We start from the raw sequence: 19,636 nt of genomic DNA on the forward strand, positions 1-19,636 counted from the left end.
TCAAACAGTTTTAGAAACTTGAGTGTTTTCTATCTAATAATAATGTGCTTATATTAGCATCTGGGACAGAGTAGGAGGCAGTTCACTCTGGGAACGCTATTCATCCAAAAGTGAAAATGCTGCCCCTATCCCAAAATAGTTAACTTCCTGATTGATGTGTTGAGATGTTGCTTCAATATATCCACATAATTGTCCATCCTCATGATGCCATATATTTTGTGAGGTGCACCAATCCCTCCTGCAGCACAGCACCCCCACAACATGATGCTGCCAATCCCGTGCTTCACGGTTGGGATGCTTCACGGTTGCAAGCCTGCCCCTTTTTCCGCCAAACATAACGATGCTCATTATGGCCAAACAGTTCTATTTTTGTTTCATCAGACTAGAGGACATTTCTCCAAAAAGTATGATCTTTGTCCCCATGTGCAGTTGCAAACTGTAGTCTGGCTTTTTTTATGGCGGTTTTGGAGCATTGGCTTCTTCCTTGCTGAGCGGCCTTTCAGGTTATGTCGATATAGGCCTTGTTTTACTGTGGATATAGATACTTTTGTACCTCTTTCCTCCAGCATCCTCACAAGGTCCTTTGCTGTTGTTCCGGGATTGATTTTCACTTTTCGCACCAAAGTACATTCATCTCTAGGAGACAGAATGAGTCTCCTCCTGAGCGGTATGATGGCTGCGTGGTCCCATGGTGTTTATACTTGCGTACTATTGTTTGTACAGATGAATGTGGTACCTTCAGGCATTTGGAAATTGCTCCCAAGGATGAATCAGACTTGTGGAGGTCTCCAATGTTTTTTTCTGAGGTCTTGGCTGTTTTCTTTTGATTTCCCCGTGAAGTAAAGAGGCACTGAGTTTGAAGGTAGACCTTGAAATACATCCACAGGTACACCTCCAATTGACTCAAATTATGTCAATTAGCCTATCAGAAGCTTCTAAAGCCATGACATCATTTTCTGGAATTTTCTAAGCTGTTTAAAGGCACAGTCAATTTAGTGCATGTACACTTCTCACCCACTGGAATTGTGATACAGTGAATTATAAGTGAAATAATCTGTCTGTTAACAATTGTTGGAAAAATGGCATGTGTCATGCACAAAGTAGATGTCCTAACCGACTTGCCAAAACTATAGTTTATTAACAAGAAATTTGTGGAGTGGTTGAAAAATGAGTTTTAATTACTTCCACCTAAGTGTATGTAAACTTGCGACTTCAACTGTCTGTTTTTTTTAAACAGTCTGGCTGGAGAGACATATGAAGATTTGAGGTGTTGAAATATGATATATTTAGTTCTAACTTTGATAACGTCGTCTTTCTTCCTCCCAGCTTGGCTTCTTCAAAAGGTCGCTACCCTACGGCACGGCTATGGAGAAGGCCCAACTCAAGCCCCAGGCTGCGTCTGAGGCCTAAACACCACATAGAAAGGATTAAAACAAACTATTTTGTTGTCACAGAACCAAAGAAACCTAGAAACCCACATGATTGCAATGGAGAAATGTGGTTAATTTAAACATCCAGAGAGGATTAGACTGCAGTTGAAGAGGGAGGAGGAGGAGGAGGAGGAAAGACCACTGGAACTCCACTGTACTGCACTAGAGGAAGAAATACCCAAAGAACTCCAAACCAAATGAATGTTTTTAATTTAATATATGTTTATGTTTGTTGTCGTTGGGTTGGGGTTGATCACCAAGCTGAACTTCAGTGTCACAGTCAGACAAACTGGCTTTAGACTTACTGATCCTATTTGAGTTGAAGTCCAAGACTAGTGACTACAGAAGAAGAGGAGTAGCCTATGGAAGGCCTTGATTCGATCAAGGAAGATGCTTGGTTTCTCCCTGCACATCTTTTTAAACAGCTTTGTATTCCCTTGTGGATCCTTGTGAAAGATAATTGTTTTACTATTTTTCAACTGCCTTCATTTTGGTGCTAAAAAAGTGTGATCACTGCTTTTAAAAGGTATATGATGGTGTTGAGGGGGACTGAATGCATCTCCCTTCCTTTTTGTAGCCATTAAAGAAATCTGATCTGATACTTTCCCAACCGAAGTTAGAAACATGCTTCCTGTTCAGGGCACCAGAGGAGCATGTTCACCAGAGGAGCATGTTCACCAGCAGAGGAGCATGTTCACCAGAGGAGCATGTTCACCAGAGGAGCATGTTCACCAGAAGAGCATGTTCACCAGAGGAGCATGTTCACCAGAAGAGCATGTTCACCAGAGGAGCACAGACAGAGGATGTCTGTCTCGTGTCTCCATAATCTACACCTGAGCTGTTTACCCATCCACATTTCTACCAAACATGTTTTTACAGCCAATCTTTTGTTTAATGTAAGTTCAGTTTGGCTCCAGTAATGTTCGGCACGTACAAACTCCTGTACTGCCAAAATAGCTTCTTCAGCCACAGAGGGGTGGACATACAGTGCTTGGTCCAGTTGTTTTGCACTCAAAAGAAATCTACTGATGTCTAACAAGATGCCAAAAACAGACAGGATACTGACGGACTGATCTTCCTTTGGGTTTTGACTTGACCATTACTGATCACTTTGTTGATCCTGTATGTTTGTGTTTGTTGTGACAGATCAAAGCATTGCCTCAAAGTTGACTGGGACTTGACTGGATCCATCCACCATGGGCCTGTGAGATAGATCCCACTGAAAGCTGGAAACACTCTGGTGCCAGTACTCTGTCTGGTGACTTGTAAACAAGTTTGTCCAGACTTTGCTTGTGCTGCAAGAGGCAGTATGGAAATTGATTTGAAGCAAAGATCATCCAGGTGTATCCACAGCCTTGGTGTGTAATGATGTCTTGAAGTCAGTACATTACTATGTTGCCAACAGAGATCAAGGAAGCTGTAGGACATACAATCTGGGTGGGTTGCTTGCAGGTAAGGGCTCACTCCGGTGAGTGTCAGGGAAACAGCCAAATATCCAGTCCCTACACATTTCACCTTGATCTTGTAGTGTGCTAGGAGCATCTTTGCTCTGGTTTGTTTTAATTTTTATTTTGATGTCCTTATGATAACAAAAACTGACTGAATACCAGAAGCTCTCACACCACGATGCTGCAGCTTCATCCATGGACTGAATATGTGGGGCTCTTTTATTTGTCATGTAAATACGTTTTGTGTGTGTGTCAGACTGCCTGTGTCTTCATGTGTTGATGTTCCTGTCTGTTTTTTTGTGTGAATCAGAGATCAATCCCAATGCTAAGTCCTCTCCTTTCTCTCTTGCATCACGAGGGAAAGGTAGACTTGTCCAGCAGTAATGCTGATCATCGCATCACTTCAATCTGTACTCAGGATGGGTTGAGACTGCCTGATTAGAGTTTAGGACAGCTAGGACCAGAGTAGCTATTCATTTAGGGCCCAATTCAGACTTGAGATAAGTCATTTAAAAAAAAAAACTTACGTCCATGTTAAGTCAACTTATCGCAGGTCTGAATCAGGCCCTTAATGCAATAGAGAGACTGCAATGAAAATGCACATGCATACACAGTAAAATCAGTTTGCCTCTTGTAAAGGGATAGCAACTGGGCATTGGGGGGTGGGATGGTTTGTACGTGCAATATTATTATTCACTCTGGTTGATATTGGTTTTAGTTTTTGCAGTAGTTTTTGAATTTTCTTTCATTTTGTTCCGGAGGGGTTGTGTTAAACCAGGTGTATTTAACATCTAATGATGAGTCTGTGTTAAAAACCATACCAAGTCTGCTCCCTATGGTCGGATGGGGGTATTGTCAAAAACAATTGGTCTGTCCCCCCTAGATTTTTCCACTGCACGTATTCACCACTTTTACATTTTGCTCCACTGCTATAACTAGCCAATGTTTAGTATCACTATTTCAGATATCAGTGGTAAAAAATACATCCATCAAACCTCCTGAGTTGAACTCGAGTGGGCATGTGTGATAATGTATGTTCAGTTCAATTATATCACCTATCCAAACGCAGCCATAATGCTACACATCTGTTTTCACTATTTGTTTTGAATGCCCTCTAGCTCATATTGGTGATTTAATCCACAAGCTTTATCAATACTCATGATGCAAAGACTGCTAACGCCACTCAGTGGATTCATTTAACATGTATCATATTATTTTTAACAGTATTTGTATGATATTGTTTTGAAAAGTATATGTCTGATCGTAGTGTCCAGACTGAAAATGTCAACCTAGTATTATTTATATTGAAAGAGGATGTTTTAAACAGAATCCTCTGTGGTTACAGTAGAAGACTACACTGGGTTTATCCTTGTTTTCTCAATGCTTTCTAGGCCCCCTTTTAAAAATCTCCTTTTTACAAAGTTGTAAATATTTCTGACGAGAATATTTTTTAGATCCAATTGGAAAAAAAAACATTTGTGAAATTTACTCTCCCCATATTGGGGAGACTTTCTGGGAAGATGATTTAGTGTTTTAGTGATCATTTGTGTCTTATTATATGGTTTGCATTTCAATTAAAAAAATGACATGCTTTGATTGAATACACAGTTCTGAAAATAATTTATTTAAAAAAATAAACTTGCCCATGGCATGAAATGTTTTACACATTTGTTTATGCGGTTTGGCAACAACTGATTGCTCAACAATTTATTGTTCATTATAGTTGTATTACAAAGTGGAGAAAAATACCCAACACAAACACCATAACTAGGAGCTATAGCATAGAACTATTGCATGTGCTTTTAGGGCACTCACTTGTAAAACCATAAGCTTATCTTACAAATAGTATACTATACAAATTATCATATAAATAACAGATAATGCCAAATGTATATACTTCTTCCTCAGGTTGCAGCGCCGCACTGTCATATCAGTAACAGTGGTCGGTGAGGACAAACAACTTATCTGGTAAGACGTTAGAGGTCACTAAATACTGCCAGTCAGATCCCTCCTCAGGTCCTATTGATGAGTAGTCCAACGAGCTGCTTCTCTTCAATGCTCTCTGTGTGATATTGACCATCCCAGAAACATCCCCACAGTCCTCCATTCCTGACACCAGACATGTACATGAGTCTATAGAAGATCTTGCATGTGGATTAGTATGACCGTGGAGGTGTATATTCCCCTGCCAACCTCTGATTCACAGGCTGTAATAAAAGAGTCTTTATACACTGGTTTGGTTCAACGCTCCATTGCTCTGGACAGTTGTGTCAGTTTGTGCTGGTTGTCGATCACTTCAAAGTTCTGAACATAGTGGCGGATGTTGCTAGGATTCCTGAGAGGGGGGGATTGCTCGGAATCTGGACACGAGACAGGAAGATATGTGTTTAAAAAAAAATGGAAGCGCTACATTTACTTAATATCATTTGAAGGTCTCAGAATGGAAAATGAGTGTTGATTTTTGTAGATAAGGCATAGCTTACATGTGGACAGCCGAATGGAAGGCGCCTCCAGAAACATTCTGTCTGCAAGTCCCTTCTGAGGTGATGAGGGCACTGTAGGACAAAGAACCATAGAGAGTGAACACCCTGGCACAACATTGTCCTTCTTATCCCGTCCTTTTCTAGAACTTTGTTGTATTTTGTTTTCTTACCGTAAGGCGTGCTTCTGCACCCTCGAACTATCTTCACTGTCTTAGCAATCAAGCGCTGCAACGGTGAAACAAGGTAGCTTATATAGCCAATAGTTTACAGACACAAAGAGAAGACAACTTAGGTAAGGGCTGAGGGATGGTAATCTCCAGCACATCTACAGGATGTGAAAGTATAAAAGTTAGGCTAGACAACTCACCATTTTCTCAAAATTGACCAGTTTGTCCGTGTAGTTCTTGTTTCCCTCATGGATGAATGTCATGTCTAGAGGTAGGTACAGTTGGTGAACGGAATGACGTACTGGTTCAGTACAGGGTCATGTTGAATTAACTCAGGTATTGAATGTTACGTCTGTCACGAGGCTAAGAAAGCATTATTACCTTTGAGTAGCAGGGGCATGAAGGGGATGTAGGGAGGACTGAGCTTTGCCACAGCCAGTCTGTACGCTCTGTGATTACGTGACGGATCCTGACACATTAACAGAAATAAAAACAATTTGCCATTAGTAGATTAATATAATTTTATTGGTCAATTGCACACAAGGTCCATCCAAAATTTGCTTTAAACCCAACCCCTTCGTAAGACACACATGCATCTTTTGATGGGAGAGGTGCGGGGGGGGCTGCCACACTGGTTGCTGGCTTGCCTCGCTAACCGCTAGGCTACCTGCCGCCCCTACTTATATGCAAGTTGACATTTATTGGGATAAATCTTGTCCTGGAGGCAGACCTGAGCGATTTCCACAAGATGGGCCAGCTGAAAAGTCCAAATTGGCTATACACAGAGTATACAAAATATTAAGAACACCATGACCGACTGATCAGGTGAAAGCTATGATCCCTTATCGATGCCACTTCAATCAGTGTAGATGAACGAGATGAGACAAGTTAAAGAAGGATTTGTTTTGCCTTGAGACAGTTGAGACATGGATTGTATATGGCAAGACAAAATATTTAAGTGCCTTTGAACTGGGTATGGTAGTAGGTGCCAGTTTGTGTCAGGAACTGCAACGCTGCTGGGTTTTTCACACTCAACAGTTTCCTGTTTATATCAAGAATGGTCCACCATCCAAAGGGCATCCAGACAACTTTGGGAAGCATTGGAGTTAACATGGGCCAGCATCAATGTTCCCTCTAAGCTGCGCACCACTCCCCCGGGGTTGCTGCGCAGGAGAAATATCAGCCCGTGCAGAGAAGCACGAGATTTAACTTTACTCAACTTTCTAGAGTTTTCCCCGTTAGTTAACACTATTAACGTTTCCCTTCACTGGGAATTGTGATCAAATCAACACAATATTATCTACTTTCAATGTAACATACCAAAACAAAATGAACTATGCAAGAATTAGTATGCAAAACTAACTATGCAAGCAATTTTGTTGTAGGCAGAACACATCGGAGTAGGATTCTATTGCATTGACAGGTACGACTCAGGCCCGTACTCTACACAGACCGGTGCGTCATAACCAATCAGAGCTACCTGTAGGCCTATATACAAATAGACCATTTCCGTATATGGATCAGTGTCATTCACTTTAAACTGGACTGTTTTTACAGCATTAGCAGTCGTAAATAGATGCACTTGTTTTGAGATCAAAGCGAGAGATACATGTAGTGACGTTGTACATTTTGTTCATATCCTTTGCTAGTTAGTGAGTTATTAGCCCAGTTATAGATCATTTGTAGTCAGAAATGGGGGAGTGATTGCTTCCTACAAGAGCACAAAATGAGCTCTTTGCTTTTTTTAAGGTTAGGGTTAGGCATAAGGTTAGCAGTGTGGTTAGGCTTAGGTTTAAAAACAGATTTTTGGACTTTGTGGCTGTGCCAGATAGTGACAACTCTGCAGAGCTGCCTCCAGTACATGAGTCATCCCAATAAATCCCAACCTGCTAATTATATAGGAAATATATCTATTGAAAACATGTTTACATATTACTATAGGAGGAAAACATGATTCATACACACAATGGAAATGAAGTGGAGGGATTGTCAAGTGGCCTGTGATGTCACCGGTCATTATCAATGACATACAATGAAACACTGCTATATAGCTAGCTTGCAAGTGCGCACACATTAACTCACTCACCATTAACCTCTCGTATGCACAATAGACCCTTTTCGTCTTACTCGGCACTCTCTGTCAACAACAACAACAACTGTTACAACGTCTCCTCTGATATCCATTTCACATCTGTTATAATCAAACCAATTTTTATAAGCGATAACCAAAATGTAGGTCATTGTCCCTAGCAGACCTCACCTCCCAGGTCTTGTAAAGTCTCTGTACAGCACTATTACTCAGACCAAACATCACCGCAAAGAACGAGTTTAGGTTCTTCTGCTCCTTCAATCTGAAACAGGAAACACAGTCAGTAACAGCTGTGGGCAGACTAAACATGCATTATCTAAGTGATTATTTTATCACTTACTGGCAAAATATCTGATCTGATTGGTCAAAAGACCAATTAATAGCAAAAGGTCAGAATAAGGCTGCCTGTGTAAACGAAGGCTTGGTGCATCAGTGACCACAGACAGAGTGGCATCCTTTACCAATATTTTATAAATCAGTTTAGCTGGATATGAAAACATGATTTCTGCTGGTATGTTACATTTTTTGAATATAGTCTGTTATTGTACAAAATTATACTGAGTATACCAAACATTAGGTACACTTCCTAGTATTAAGTTGCGTACCCCCTACAGGGATGCTGGCCCATGTTAACCACAATGCTTCCCACAGTTGTGTCACGTTGGCTGGGTGTCCTTTGGGTGGTGGACCACTCTTGATACACACAGGAAACTGTTAAGTGTGAGAACCCAGCAGTGTTGCAGTTATTGTCACAAACCAATGCACCTTGCACCTACTAACACACCCTTTTCAAAGGCACTTAAATCTTTTGTCTTTCAAATCAAAGTTTATTTGTCACGTGCGCCAAATACAACAGGTGTAGACCTTACAGTGAAATGCTCTGTAAGGCTCTAACCAATGGTGCGAGAAAAAAAAGGTATGTGTGTGTGTAAGTAAATAAAACAACAGTAAAAAGACATTTGAAAAAAGAGTAGCAAGGCTATAAACAGACAGCTGTTAGTTAGGCTTATTGAGGTAGTATGTACATGTAGGTATCGTCAAAGTGACTGTGCACAGAGAACAGAGACTAGCAGAAGGGTAAAAAAAGGGTTTTGGCGGGTGGTGGGACACAATGCAGATAACCCGGTTAGCCAATGTGCGGGAGCACTGGTTTGATCGGGCCAATTGAGGTAGTATGTACATGAATGTATAGTTAAAGTGACTATGCATATAAGATAAACAGAGAGTAGCAGCAGCGTAAAAGAGGGGTTGGGGGGGCACACAATGCAAATAGTCCGGGTAACCATTTGGTTACCTGTTCAGGAGTCTTATGGCTTGGGGGTAAAAACTGTTGAGAAGCCTTTTTGTCCTAGACTTGGTACTCCGGTACCGCTTGCCATGCGGTAGTAGAGAGAACAGTCTATGACTGGGGTGGCTGGGGTCTTTGACAATTTTTAGGGCCTTCTTCTGACATCGCCTGGTGTAGAGGTCCTGGATGGCAGGCAGCTTTGCCCCAGTGATGTACTGGGCCGTATGCACTACCCTCTGAAGTGCCTTGCGGTCGGAGGCAGAGCAATTGCCGTAGCAGGCAGTGATGCAACTGGTCAGGATGCTCTCGATGTTGCAGCTGTAGAACCTTTTGAGGATCTCAGGACCCATGCTAAATCGTTTTAGTTTCCTGAGGGGGAAAAGGCTTTGTTGTGCCTTCTTCACGACTGTCTTGGTGTGTTTGGACCAATCTAGTTTGTTGTTGATGTGGACACCAAGGAATTTGAAGCTCTCAACCTGCTCCACTACAGCCCCGTCGATGAGAATGGGGATGTGCTCGGTGCTCCTTTTCCTGTAGTCCACAATCGTCTTCTTAGTCTTGGAGAGGTTGTTATTCTGGCACCACATGGCCAGGTCTCTGACCTCCTCCCTATAGGCTGTCTTGTCGTTGTTGTAGATCAGGCCTACCACTGTTGTGTTGTCAGCAAACTTAATGATGGTGTTGGAGTCGTGCCTGGCCATGCAGTCGTGGGTGAACAGGGTGTACACGAGGGGACTGAGCACACACCCCTGGGGAGCTCCAGTGTTGAGGATCAGCATGGCAGATGTGTTGCTACCTACCCTCAACACCTGGGGCGGCCTGTCAGGAAGTCCAGGATCCAGTTGCGGAGGGAGGTGTTTAGTCCCAGGATCCTTAGCTTGGTGATGAGCTTTGAGTGTACTATGGTGTTGAACGCTGAGCTGTAGTCAATGAACAGCATTCTCACATAGGTGTTCCTTTTGTCGAGGTGGGAAAGGGCAGTGTGGAGTGCAATAGATCTGGCATCATCTGTGGATCTGTTCCCATTCACCCTCTGAATGGCACACATACACAATCTATGTTTCAATTGTCTCAAGGCTTAAAAATCATTCTTTACCCTGCCTCCTTGATTATGCAAGAATGGGCTGCCATCATACTGCAAATATTGACTCTTTGCATCAACTTCATGTAGTTGTCAATAAAAGTCTTTGACACTTATGAAATGCATGTAATTATACTTCAGTATTCCATAGTAACATCTGACAAAAAATATCTAAAGTCACTGAGGCACCAGACTGTGAAAATTGATATTTGTGTCATTCTAAAAACCTTTGGCCACGACTGTACGCTAATGGATGTGGATTTAACTAGTGACATCAATAAGGGATCAAAGCTTTCACCTGGATTCATCCCATCAGTCTATCATAGAAAGACCAGGTGTTCTTAATGTTTTGTATACTCAGTGTAGTATACTGTTCTATGTAGATAGTTACCCCTAAGATAACCTAATAATGAATCTACAATTTACAAGGTAAGCTGTGTTTTAATTTGCCACTCACACGACGGCTATCTTGATGAACTTCTTGAGCAGCATGGCTCTCTTGACCAGATCAGTACACAGACACACCTCCGTCACCACCCAGTACTGCACCTCGTTGAAGCGATGCACGAAACGCTCCAGGTTAGCTGTGGTGGCACCGGGGAATTTATGTCGCCCAAATATATAGTAGACTAATTCCACCTGATGGGAGAGAGACATTTATTTACCATCCACATGTACTGTAGCGGACAAATCGAAAGCTATTTATATGGACCTGAATACTGTATATGAAGCAAACATCCAATGGACTAAGGGCTCGATTCAATACGTAGCGCTGAATCGCAAGGACTTGAACTTGATTTCCTTGGCAAACAGCCCACTGGGCACAGACGACAATTAAGCATCTATTCCATGTTGGGTCAACGTAATTGTATTGAAATTATGTGCAAACAACATCGATTCAACCAGTGTGTGCCCAGTGGGAAGCGTATTGACCTCAATGGGAAAACCTGGTTAAATCAACGTTACATAAAGAGGCGTGTGTGTCAGATGAAACACGTGGCTGATACATCAGTTGAGGAGATGTTCTGATGGCTGATATGATGCTGCAGTAGCAGTTATCAGATTGAAGATGTCAGAGAAAGAATAACTTATAGATATTCCTGAGTGACAGACAGACAGCAAATCCTTTAGCCCCGTTTATACCTGGTGGTAACATGCGTCCTGTAAAATGTCCACATTCTGATTGTCACTTTTTCAGACGATTAAAAGACACATTGGGAACTGACTGTGAATCGATCTTACAAGTGTAAATGGACAAGATCAATACAAGATCAGGACGAAGGATAGATGTTAGCACGAAGACAGCTCACATCTGAGTAACTTTGCCTCGTTGCACTAGCTACCTACGAGAGTGCTTACACACGTGAGATAGATGTCATGCCCTTAAAGACCTTACATGTTCTTATCCAGGGATACTCAGTTTCTCCACTTTTAACTTTTGTCCTGCTGGTCCCAAATCCATAACTCCCACTTCACAATATTGGCACAGCTCTGGCATGGCCTCACCTCGTTTCCTTCCTTACCTCGTGCATGGCGGTGAACAGTTCCCAGTCGTAGTTGGTGAGCTGGCTGGCGATGTCCTTGGGACACATCTGCTCCCAAGTGTCCATGGTGCTCTGATTAGGACCCTGCTGCTCCTTCAGGGGTGTCTGTGAAGGTGCCAGAGAACAACCATCCAAAATAATGACATGACATCATGATACTGGACCTTAGGGGGGCATTCACACAAAAATCTACAGTATGCTATGATGACTGTCTGGGTGTTTTGTTGTCTGATTCACCATGTAGTGTAGTTATAGATATAGATAACTTGTAGCTACAGTATGTTAATCTATGCACACATGAGCGACTATAGATGCATTATCTAGACCAGGTATACCCAAACTGGGGTATGCGTACCTCCAGGGTAAAGCGCAATGCTGTCGGAGGTACGCCAAAAAACAACAACAACAATTTCTTCACATTTTCAAACAGTTCATTTAATATTATCCAACAGGGCTATACATTTTGGTGAGGTTTTTTTCTCGTCTTGAGTAGCCTCGTTTCACTGACAAAAATAAAATGAAACCATCTAGTGTTCAGCGAAATAACAACACAATTTCAAATACAGGTAGCCTCGTCAAATAATTAACATCCCATTAGCCATTACTCTCTCACAGGAATTCTACTAACGGTCCGTATGTAGCCAAACGTAGCTGCTGCTCATTCCGTTTGCTCTAAAATAAAAAAATGGTTAAAAAAAAGTAAGCCGCATCCATAGAGACACATAGCAGCTCTACTGATAGTACTGCTACTACCAGCAGTACTACACCTGCACCTATCGACGAAACAAGTTGTTCTGCTTCCACGAGCACATCCAATGCTAGCATCAGTAATTCTACATTTGTTGTTTGCCCAGCTAGCATGGACTCTGACATGCTGACCAGACCGGACACGTCGCGTGGGCGAGCGTCGCAAAATGTAGAAATCCATGTTATTCAATTATTGCACCCACACTGCTCGCACGCGCCAATGAGCGTCTGTGTTGCCAAGGACTAAAATAGAACTCATTCCTATTTCTGACGCAGATCGCAATGAAAGTCTTGCCTCTCCCATCTCCTCATTGGTTTATAGAAGCTGGATACCCACGTGACATCTCCTCATTAGTTATACCCACGTGGGTGATTGAAAGACGAACTTTGTTCCCGGTTGTTGTGGTAATACTATGATACTAATACTAAGTTTAGATGCGATCACCATATAAGTTCAAAGCTGAAAAAGCCTGGAAGGAGGAGAGATGACGATTCGGTTGGCCGTTTTATGTGTGGATTAATTGTTGGAGTAGAGGTCCTTGTGCATTTCAGGTAAAATAACACTCAATGTTTATATCCGAGGACAAATTAGCTAGCAACAGCAAGCTAGCTAAATTTAACAAATTAGCTAGCAAGTGCAAGCTAACTAGCTAAATTGCCATACATGTTTAATGCTTTTCGACCTGTCCCCAAATTAATGTCATTGGTTCAGAGTTTGTTTTGATATTTGAACCTACGTGTCGTGATCGCGTTTGGTGTTTTATGGAGGGACAAAATAAATGTATGCACGATAGCGCACGATGGCGCACGTGCACAGCCGGTTTAGGTTCCGTGTAACAGTTGTGGATTTGGAGAGCTACGGCCCCCTTACCGGGGAAAGCACCAAGCTACTGCCCCCAATTACTGCTTCTCATACAAGCCAGTAAAATCTATGCGTTACAGCTTGATGAGTCAACAGATGTGGTGGGCCTGGCACAGCTGGTATATATCAGTTACTTTTATGGGGGATCAATTAAGGAAGACATCCTCTTATGCAAACCACTGGAAACCAGGACAACAGGAGAGGATATTTTTTAAAGTAATGGCTTTCAAATGGACTTTCGCGGTCAAGATGTGTTAGTATACACTACCGTTCAAAAGTTTGGGGTCACTTGATCTTGAAAGAAAAGCACATTTTTTGTGCATTAAAATAACATCAACTTGATCAGAAATACAGTGTAGACATTGTTAATGCTGTAAATTACTATTGTAGCTGGAAACGGCAGATTTTTAATGGAATATCTACATAGGCGTACAGATGCCCATTATCAGCAGCCATCACTCCTGTGTTCCAATGGCATGTTGTGTTAGCTAATCCAAGTTTATAATTTTAAAAGGCTAATTGATCATTAGAAAACCCTTTTGCATTTATGTTAGCACAGCTGAAAACTGTTGTTCTGATTAAAGCAGCAATAAAACAGGTCTTCTTTAGACTAGTTGAGTATCTGGAGCATCAGCATTTGTGGGTTCGATTACAGGCTCACAATGGCCAGAAGTAAAGACCTTTCTTCTAAAACTCTTCAGTCTATTCTTGTTCTGAGAAATTAAGGCTATTCCATGCGAGAAATTGCCAAGAAACTGAAGATCTCGTACAATGCTGTGTACTACTCCCTTCACAGAACAGCACAAACTGGCTCTAACCAAAATGGAAAGACTGGGAGGTCCCAAGGCAGAACTGAGCAAGAGGACAAGTACATTAGAGTGTCTAGTTTGAGAAACAGATGGCTCATAAGTCCTCAACTGTCAGCTTCATTAAACAGTACCCGCAAAACATCAGTCTCAACGTCAACAGTAAAGAGGCGACTCTGGGATGCTGACCATCTGGGCAGAGTTGCAAAGAAAAAGCCATATCTCAGACTGGCCAATAAAAAAGAAAATATGGGGAAAGAACACAGTCACTGGACAGAGGAACTCTGCCTAGAAGGCCAGCATCCCGGTGTCGCCTCTTCACTGTTGACGTTGAGACTACAGTGTAAAAGGTTAACTTTGTTAAAGCAAATCCCCTGAACTCTCGTGTATTTTCTACACTATGCAATGATATGGGCAGCGACCATGTAACACTTTTACAACATACAGAAGTGCGCTGGTTATCAAGGGGCAAAGTATTGACACTTTTTTTAATTGAGAGACGAGTTTAAAGTTTTCTTTACTGACCATATTTTTCACTTCTCTGACCGCTTGCATGATGATGAGTTTCTCACACGACTGGCCTGTCTGGGTGATGTTTTTTCCTCGCCTGAACAATCTAAATCGAGGATTACAGGGACTCTCCACAACTATATTCAATGTGCGGGACAAAATTAAGGCTAAGAAGTTGGAGCTCTTCTCTGTCTGCATTAACAAGGACAAAACACAGGTCTTTCCATCATTGTATGATTTTTTTGTGTGCAAATGAACAAGCTTACGGACAATGTCAAATGTGATATAGTGAAGCACCTGCGTGAGTTGGTTGTGCAATTACGCAGGTACTTTCCCGAAATGGATGACACAAACAACTGGATTCGTTATCCCTTTCATGCCCTGCCTCCAGTCCACTTACCGATATACCTTTCTGCATCCTTTGACTCTCTATGTCCCCTATCCTCCAGGCCGGCTCGGTCCTCCCCTCCCGCTCCGTGGCTCGACGACTCATTGCGAGCTCACAGAACAGGGCTCCGGGCAGCCGAGCGGAAATGGAGGAAAACTCGCCTCCCTGCGGACCTGGCATCCTTTCACTCCCTCCTCTCTACATTTTCCTCCTCTGTCTCTGCTGCTAAAGCCACTTTCTACCACTCTAAATTCCAAGCATCTGCCTCTAACCCTAGGAAGCTCTTTGCCACCTTCTCCTCCCTCCTGAATCCTCCTCCCCCCTCCTCCCTCTCTGCAGATGACTTCGTCAACCATTTTGAAAAGAAGGTCGACGACATCCGATCCTCGTTTGCTAAGTCAAACGACACCGCTGGTTCTGCTCACACTGCCCTACCCTGTGCTCTGACCTCTTTCTCCCCTCTCTCTCCAGATGACATCTCGCGTCTTGTGACGGCCGGCCGCCCAACAACCTGCCCGCTTGACCCTATCCCCTCCTCTCTTCTCCAGACCATTTCCGGTGACCTTCTCCCTTACCTCACCTCGCTCATCAACTCATCCCTGACCGCTGGCTACGTCCCTCCCGTCTTCAAGAGAGCGAGAGTTGCACCCCTTCTGAAAAAACCTACACTCGATCCCTCCGATGTCAACAACTACAGACCAGTATCCCTTCTTTCTTTTCTCTCCAAAACTCTTGAACGTGCCGTCCTTGGCCAGCTCTCCCGCTATCTCTCTCAGAATGACCTTCTTGATCCAAATCAGTCAGGTTTCAAGACTAGTCATTCAACTGAGACTGCTCTTCTCTGTATCACGGAGGCACTCCGCACTGCTAAAGCTAACTCTCTCTCCTCTGCTCTCATCCTTCTAGACCTATCGGCTGCCTTCGATACTGTGAACCATCAGATCCTCCTCTCCACCCTCTCCGAGTTGGGCATCTCCGGCGCGGCCCATGCTTGGATTGCGTCCTACCTGACAGGTCGCTCCTACCAGGTGGCGTGGCGAGAATCTGTCTCCTCACCACGCGCTCTCACCACTGGTGTCCCCAGGGCTCTGTTCTAGGCCCTCTCCTATTCTCGCTATACACCAAGTCACTTGGCTCTGTCATAACCTCACATGGTCTCTCCTATCATTGCTATGCAGACGACACACAATTAATCTTCTCCTTTCCCCCTCTGATGACCAGGTGGCGAATCGCATCTCTGCATGTCTGGCAGACATATCAGTGTGGATGACGGATCACCACCTCAAGCTGAACCTCGGCAAGACGGAGCTGCTCTTCCTCCCGGGGAAGGACTGCCCGTTCCATGATCTCGCCATCACGGTTGACAACTCCATCGTGTCCTCCTCCCAGAGCGCTAAGAACCTTGGCGTGATCCTGGACAACACCCTGTCGTTCTCAACTAACATCAAGGCGGTGGCCCGTTCCTGTAGGTTCATGCTCTACAACATCCGCAGAGTACGACCCTGCCTCACACAGGAAGCGGCGCAGGTCCTAATCCAGGCACTTGTACATCTCCCGTCTGGATTACTGCAACTCGCTGTTGGCTGGGCTCCCTGCCTGTGCCATTAAACCCCTACAACTCATCCAGAACGCCGCAGCCCGTCTGGTGTTCAACCTTCCCAAGTTCTCTCACGTCACCCCGCTCCTCCGCTCTCTCCACTGGCTTCCAGTTGAAGCTCGCATCCGCTACAAGACCATGGTGCTTGCCTACGGAGCTGTGAGGGGAACGGCACCTCAGTACCTCCAGGCTCTGATCAGGCCCTACACCCAAACAAGGGCACTGCGTTCATCCACCTCTGGCCTGCTCGCCTCCCTACCACTGAGGAAGTACAGTTCCCGCTCAGCCCAGTCAAAACTGTTCGCTGCTCTGGCCCCCCAATGGTGGAACAAACTCCCCCACGACGCCAGGACAGCGGAGTCAATCACCACCTTCCGGAGACACCTGAAACCCCACCTCTTTAAGGAATACCTAGGATAGGATAAAGTAATCCTTCTCACCCCCCCCTTAAAAGACCTAGATGCACTATTGTAAAGTGGCTGTTCCACTGGATGTCATAAGGTGAAAGCACCAATTTGTAAGTCGCTCTGGATAAGAGCGTCTGCTAAATGACTTAAATGTAAATGTAAATGTAATGATATCTGAACAAGAGAGACTCATCGAAATTGCAACAAGCGAATCAGTGAAAATTTAATTTAATCAGAAGCCACTGCCAGATTTCTGGATTGGGCTGCGCTCAGAGTATCCTGCCTTGGCAAATCGCGCTGTTAAAACACTGATGCCCTTTGCAACCTTGTACCTATGTGAGTGGATTCTCGGCCCTCACTAGCATGAAAACTAAATACAGGCACAGACTATGTGTATAAAATGATTTAAGACTGAGAGTCTCTCCAGTAGTTATTCACAATTTTCGATGAACAAATATAGTTATGTGTAAGATGGCTAAATAAAGAGTAAAATTATTATTTGTGCCCTGGTCCTATAAGAGTTCTTTGTCACTTCCCATGAGCCGGGTTGTGACAACACACTCTTAAGTTTTAATAAATGTATTGTATAGTGTGTGTGTGGCAGGCTTACAATCATGGCAAAAAAAACATTTGAGAGTGTGCTGACCGCGGTGCTAGAGGGGGTACGCAGCTGGAGGTTGAATGTTTGAAGGGGTACGGGACTATAAAAGTTTGGGAACCACTGATCTAGACTATAGTCAAACCATTTCACCTTGGAGTTACACCGTTGTATAGTATTGGCTACGTTATCTTATATTGATAAGCAGTGGTGAGCTACTGATCTCTGACTGGGTGGCAGGTAACCTAGTGGTTAGAGTGTTGGACAAGTGACCGAAAGGTTGCAAGATTTGAATCCCCGAGCTGACAAGGTAAACATATGTAGTTCTGCCCCTGAACAAGGCAGTTAAACCCACTGTCCTAGGCTGTCATTGAAATTAAGAATTTGTTCTTAACTGACTTGCCTAGTTAAATAATGGTATTTTATTTTATTTTTAATTTAAATTTTTACAGCAGACAGAAATGGATAAGTAGGTGATGAGGGGAGGTTATGACTCACCAGTTGTTCCACCTGGCTGGCAGAGCAGAGGAACAGTCTCTCATTCAGCCCCAGGGAGGTATAGACTGCTGTGGTATCCAGCTTCAGCTGAGTCCTGTCTATGATACAGCAAACACAAACCATTTAATACAGCTCACAGACATTCCCCAACGTATCAACACTCACTGAGCACTACACATTATTTCAATAAAACATACCTCCATAAAATATCTGCCGTTTCCAGCTACAATAGTCATTTACAACATTAACAATGTCTACACTGTATTTCTGATCACTTTGATGTTATTTTAATGGACAAACAATGTGCTTTTCTTTCAAAAACAAGGACATTTCTAAGTGACCCCAAACTTTTGAACGGTAGTGTATATAAAATCGTAATGTTATGAATAGTGTTGTATCAAGTGTATTAACTGATAGGGAACTAAAATCTAATTTATGCTCGATCTGAAAATGTGGACTTCGTATGGAGGGTGTGACACAATAGCGAAGCCTCCGGAGGCCCAATCAAGCTCCGTACCGCATCGCTATGCGCCTCTCGAATTTTGTAACAATGTAGAGGGCAACGTATAGCTCCACATTGACATGATTGGGTGACAGTAGGTGAGGGCGGAAGGTTCTGTATAAACACAACATTCGTCACATCAGTTCTGCAATGCTCCGCGAAGAGCAAGAAGTATGAATGCCCTGACTTCTGCAGAGGCCGTATCACCGTAAATGCTGCACGGCCAATGCAGACGATGGATTGACCATGCAATGCCTTTATTGCATATCCTGTACAGTTGTATGAAGTTTGAAGTTATTCAAATTGCTTCCAGATGACATGAAGAGCCACCCACCTCCCTTGGAATTCATTTTGACCAGGACGTGGTCTCCTCCTGGGTTTACCAGCGATGACATCACTTCCTGAACAGAGGTGTTCACCGGCAGCATCAGCGTGACTGACGTATGGTCTGGCCGAAATATCTCATACAATACTAGGAAACACAGAGACATGGGAGAAGACATTTTGCATGAAAACAAAGCATAGAAACAATCATTAATACCGACCAATCTGTAAGTGCCTTTCATGGTTACAGTGGGTTGTGAATGGTTAACCAATAGCAATAAATAGTAAAACATTTAGCCTTTTGTGTCATTATAGAAAAGGCATAGTTCAGGACATTACCATACTATTCAAGACATAGTTATTATCATGCTATGGTTGACATAACTCGTAGTAGTCTCACTGACCTTTGTCCTGTGATCTGATTGGCAGGCACTTCCCTACTGGCTCCTCACAACTGGAGAACCAGTCAAACTGATGGTGACAAATAACACACAGAGTACATCAGCCACAACTGTGGCTTTTAATTTCTCTATGTTTGTTATGCTTTTATATCTTTTAGCTCAGGGAGGCGTTATGTGCTGTCTACTTTTCCAGAATTTCTGTTATCTCACAATCTGCCTAAGTAAAGGGGGCATGTAATGTGGTAATAACCAGAGGAGCAGAAGTACACTACATGACCAGAAGTATGTGGACACCTGCTCGTCGAACATCTCATTCCAAAATCATGGGAATTAATATGAAGTTGGTCCGCCCTTTGCTCTAATAACAGCCTCCACTCTTCTGGGAAGACTTTCCACTAGATGTTGGAACATTGCTCTAATAACAGCCTCCACTCTTCTGGGAAGACTTTCCACTAGATGTTGGAAC

At 43.3% G+C, this 19,636-nt stretch overlaps 2 protein-coding genes across 7 annotated transcripts in view; one reads left to right on the forward strand and one right to left on the reverse strand.

Annotated features, from left to right (window-relative positions):
• LOC115132406 (integrin alpha-5-like) overlaps nt 1-4,479 on the forward strand; it is an 89,903-nt gene extending 85,424 nt beyond the window's left edge. Inside the window, exon 30 of the mRNA XM_029665020.2 lies at nt 1,327-4,479. Coding sequence (XP_029520880.1) covers nt 1,327-1,410 — 84 coding nt within the window. The 3' untranslated portion in view covers nt 1,411-4,479. The remainder of the gene's footprint in view (nt 1-1,326) is intronic.
• Nucleotides 4,480-4,481: 2 nt separating this feature from the next.
• The window catches only part of LOC115132407 (rap guanine nucleotide exchange factor 3-like), a 61,957-nt gene continuing 46,802 nt past the window's right edge, over nt 4,482-19,636 (reverse strand). For 3 of the 6 annotated variants that reach the window (XM_029665023.2, XM_029665021.2, XM_029665022.2), the window contains 12 exons: nt 19,174-19,240; nt 18,780-18,917; nt 17,944-18,041; nt 11,510-11,635; nt 10,444-10,625; nt 7,789-7,879; nt 7,615-7,665; nt 5,910-5,997; nt 5,729-5,793; nt 5,532-5,586; nt 5,362-5,433; nt 4,482-5,238 (listed from right to left, as the gene is read on the reverse strand). In XM_029665023.2, coding sequence (XP_029520883.1) covers nt 5,120-5,238; nt 5,362-5,433; nt 5,532-5,586; nt 5,729-5,793; nt 5,910-5,997; nt 7,615-7,665; nt 7,789-7,879; nt 10,444-10,625; nt 11,510-11,635; nt 17,944-18,041; nt 18,780-18,917; nt 19,174-19,240 — 1,152 coding nt within the window. In that variant the 3' untranslated portion in view covers nt 4,482-5,119. Of the gene's footprint in view, nt 5,239-5,361; nt 5,434-5,531; nt 5,609-5,728; nt 5,794-5,909; nt 5,998-7,614; nt 7,666-7,788; nt 7,880-10,443; nt 10,626-11,509; nt 11,636-17,943; nt 18,042-18,779; nt 18,918-19,173; nt 19,241-19,636 lie in introns of those variants that run through there. The other 3 variants (XM_029665024.1, XR_010464411.1, XR_003864065.2) reach the window with 3 other exon arrangements.

The sequence above is a fragment of the Oncorhynchus nerka genome, linkage group LG7 (assembly GCF_034236695.1).
Source record: "Oncorhynchus nerka isolate Pitt River linkage group LG7, Oner_Uvic_2.0, whole genome shotgun sequence".
Taxonomy (NCBI): Eukaryota; Metazoa; Chordata; class Actinopteri; order Salmoniformes; family Salmonidae; genus Oncorhynchus; species Oncorhynchus nerka.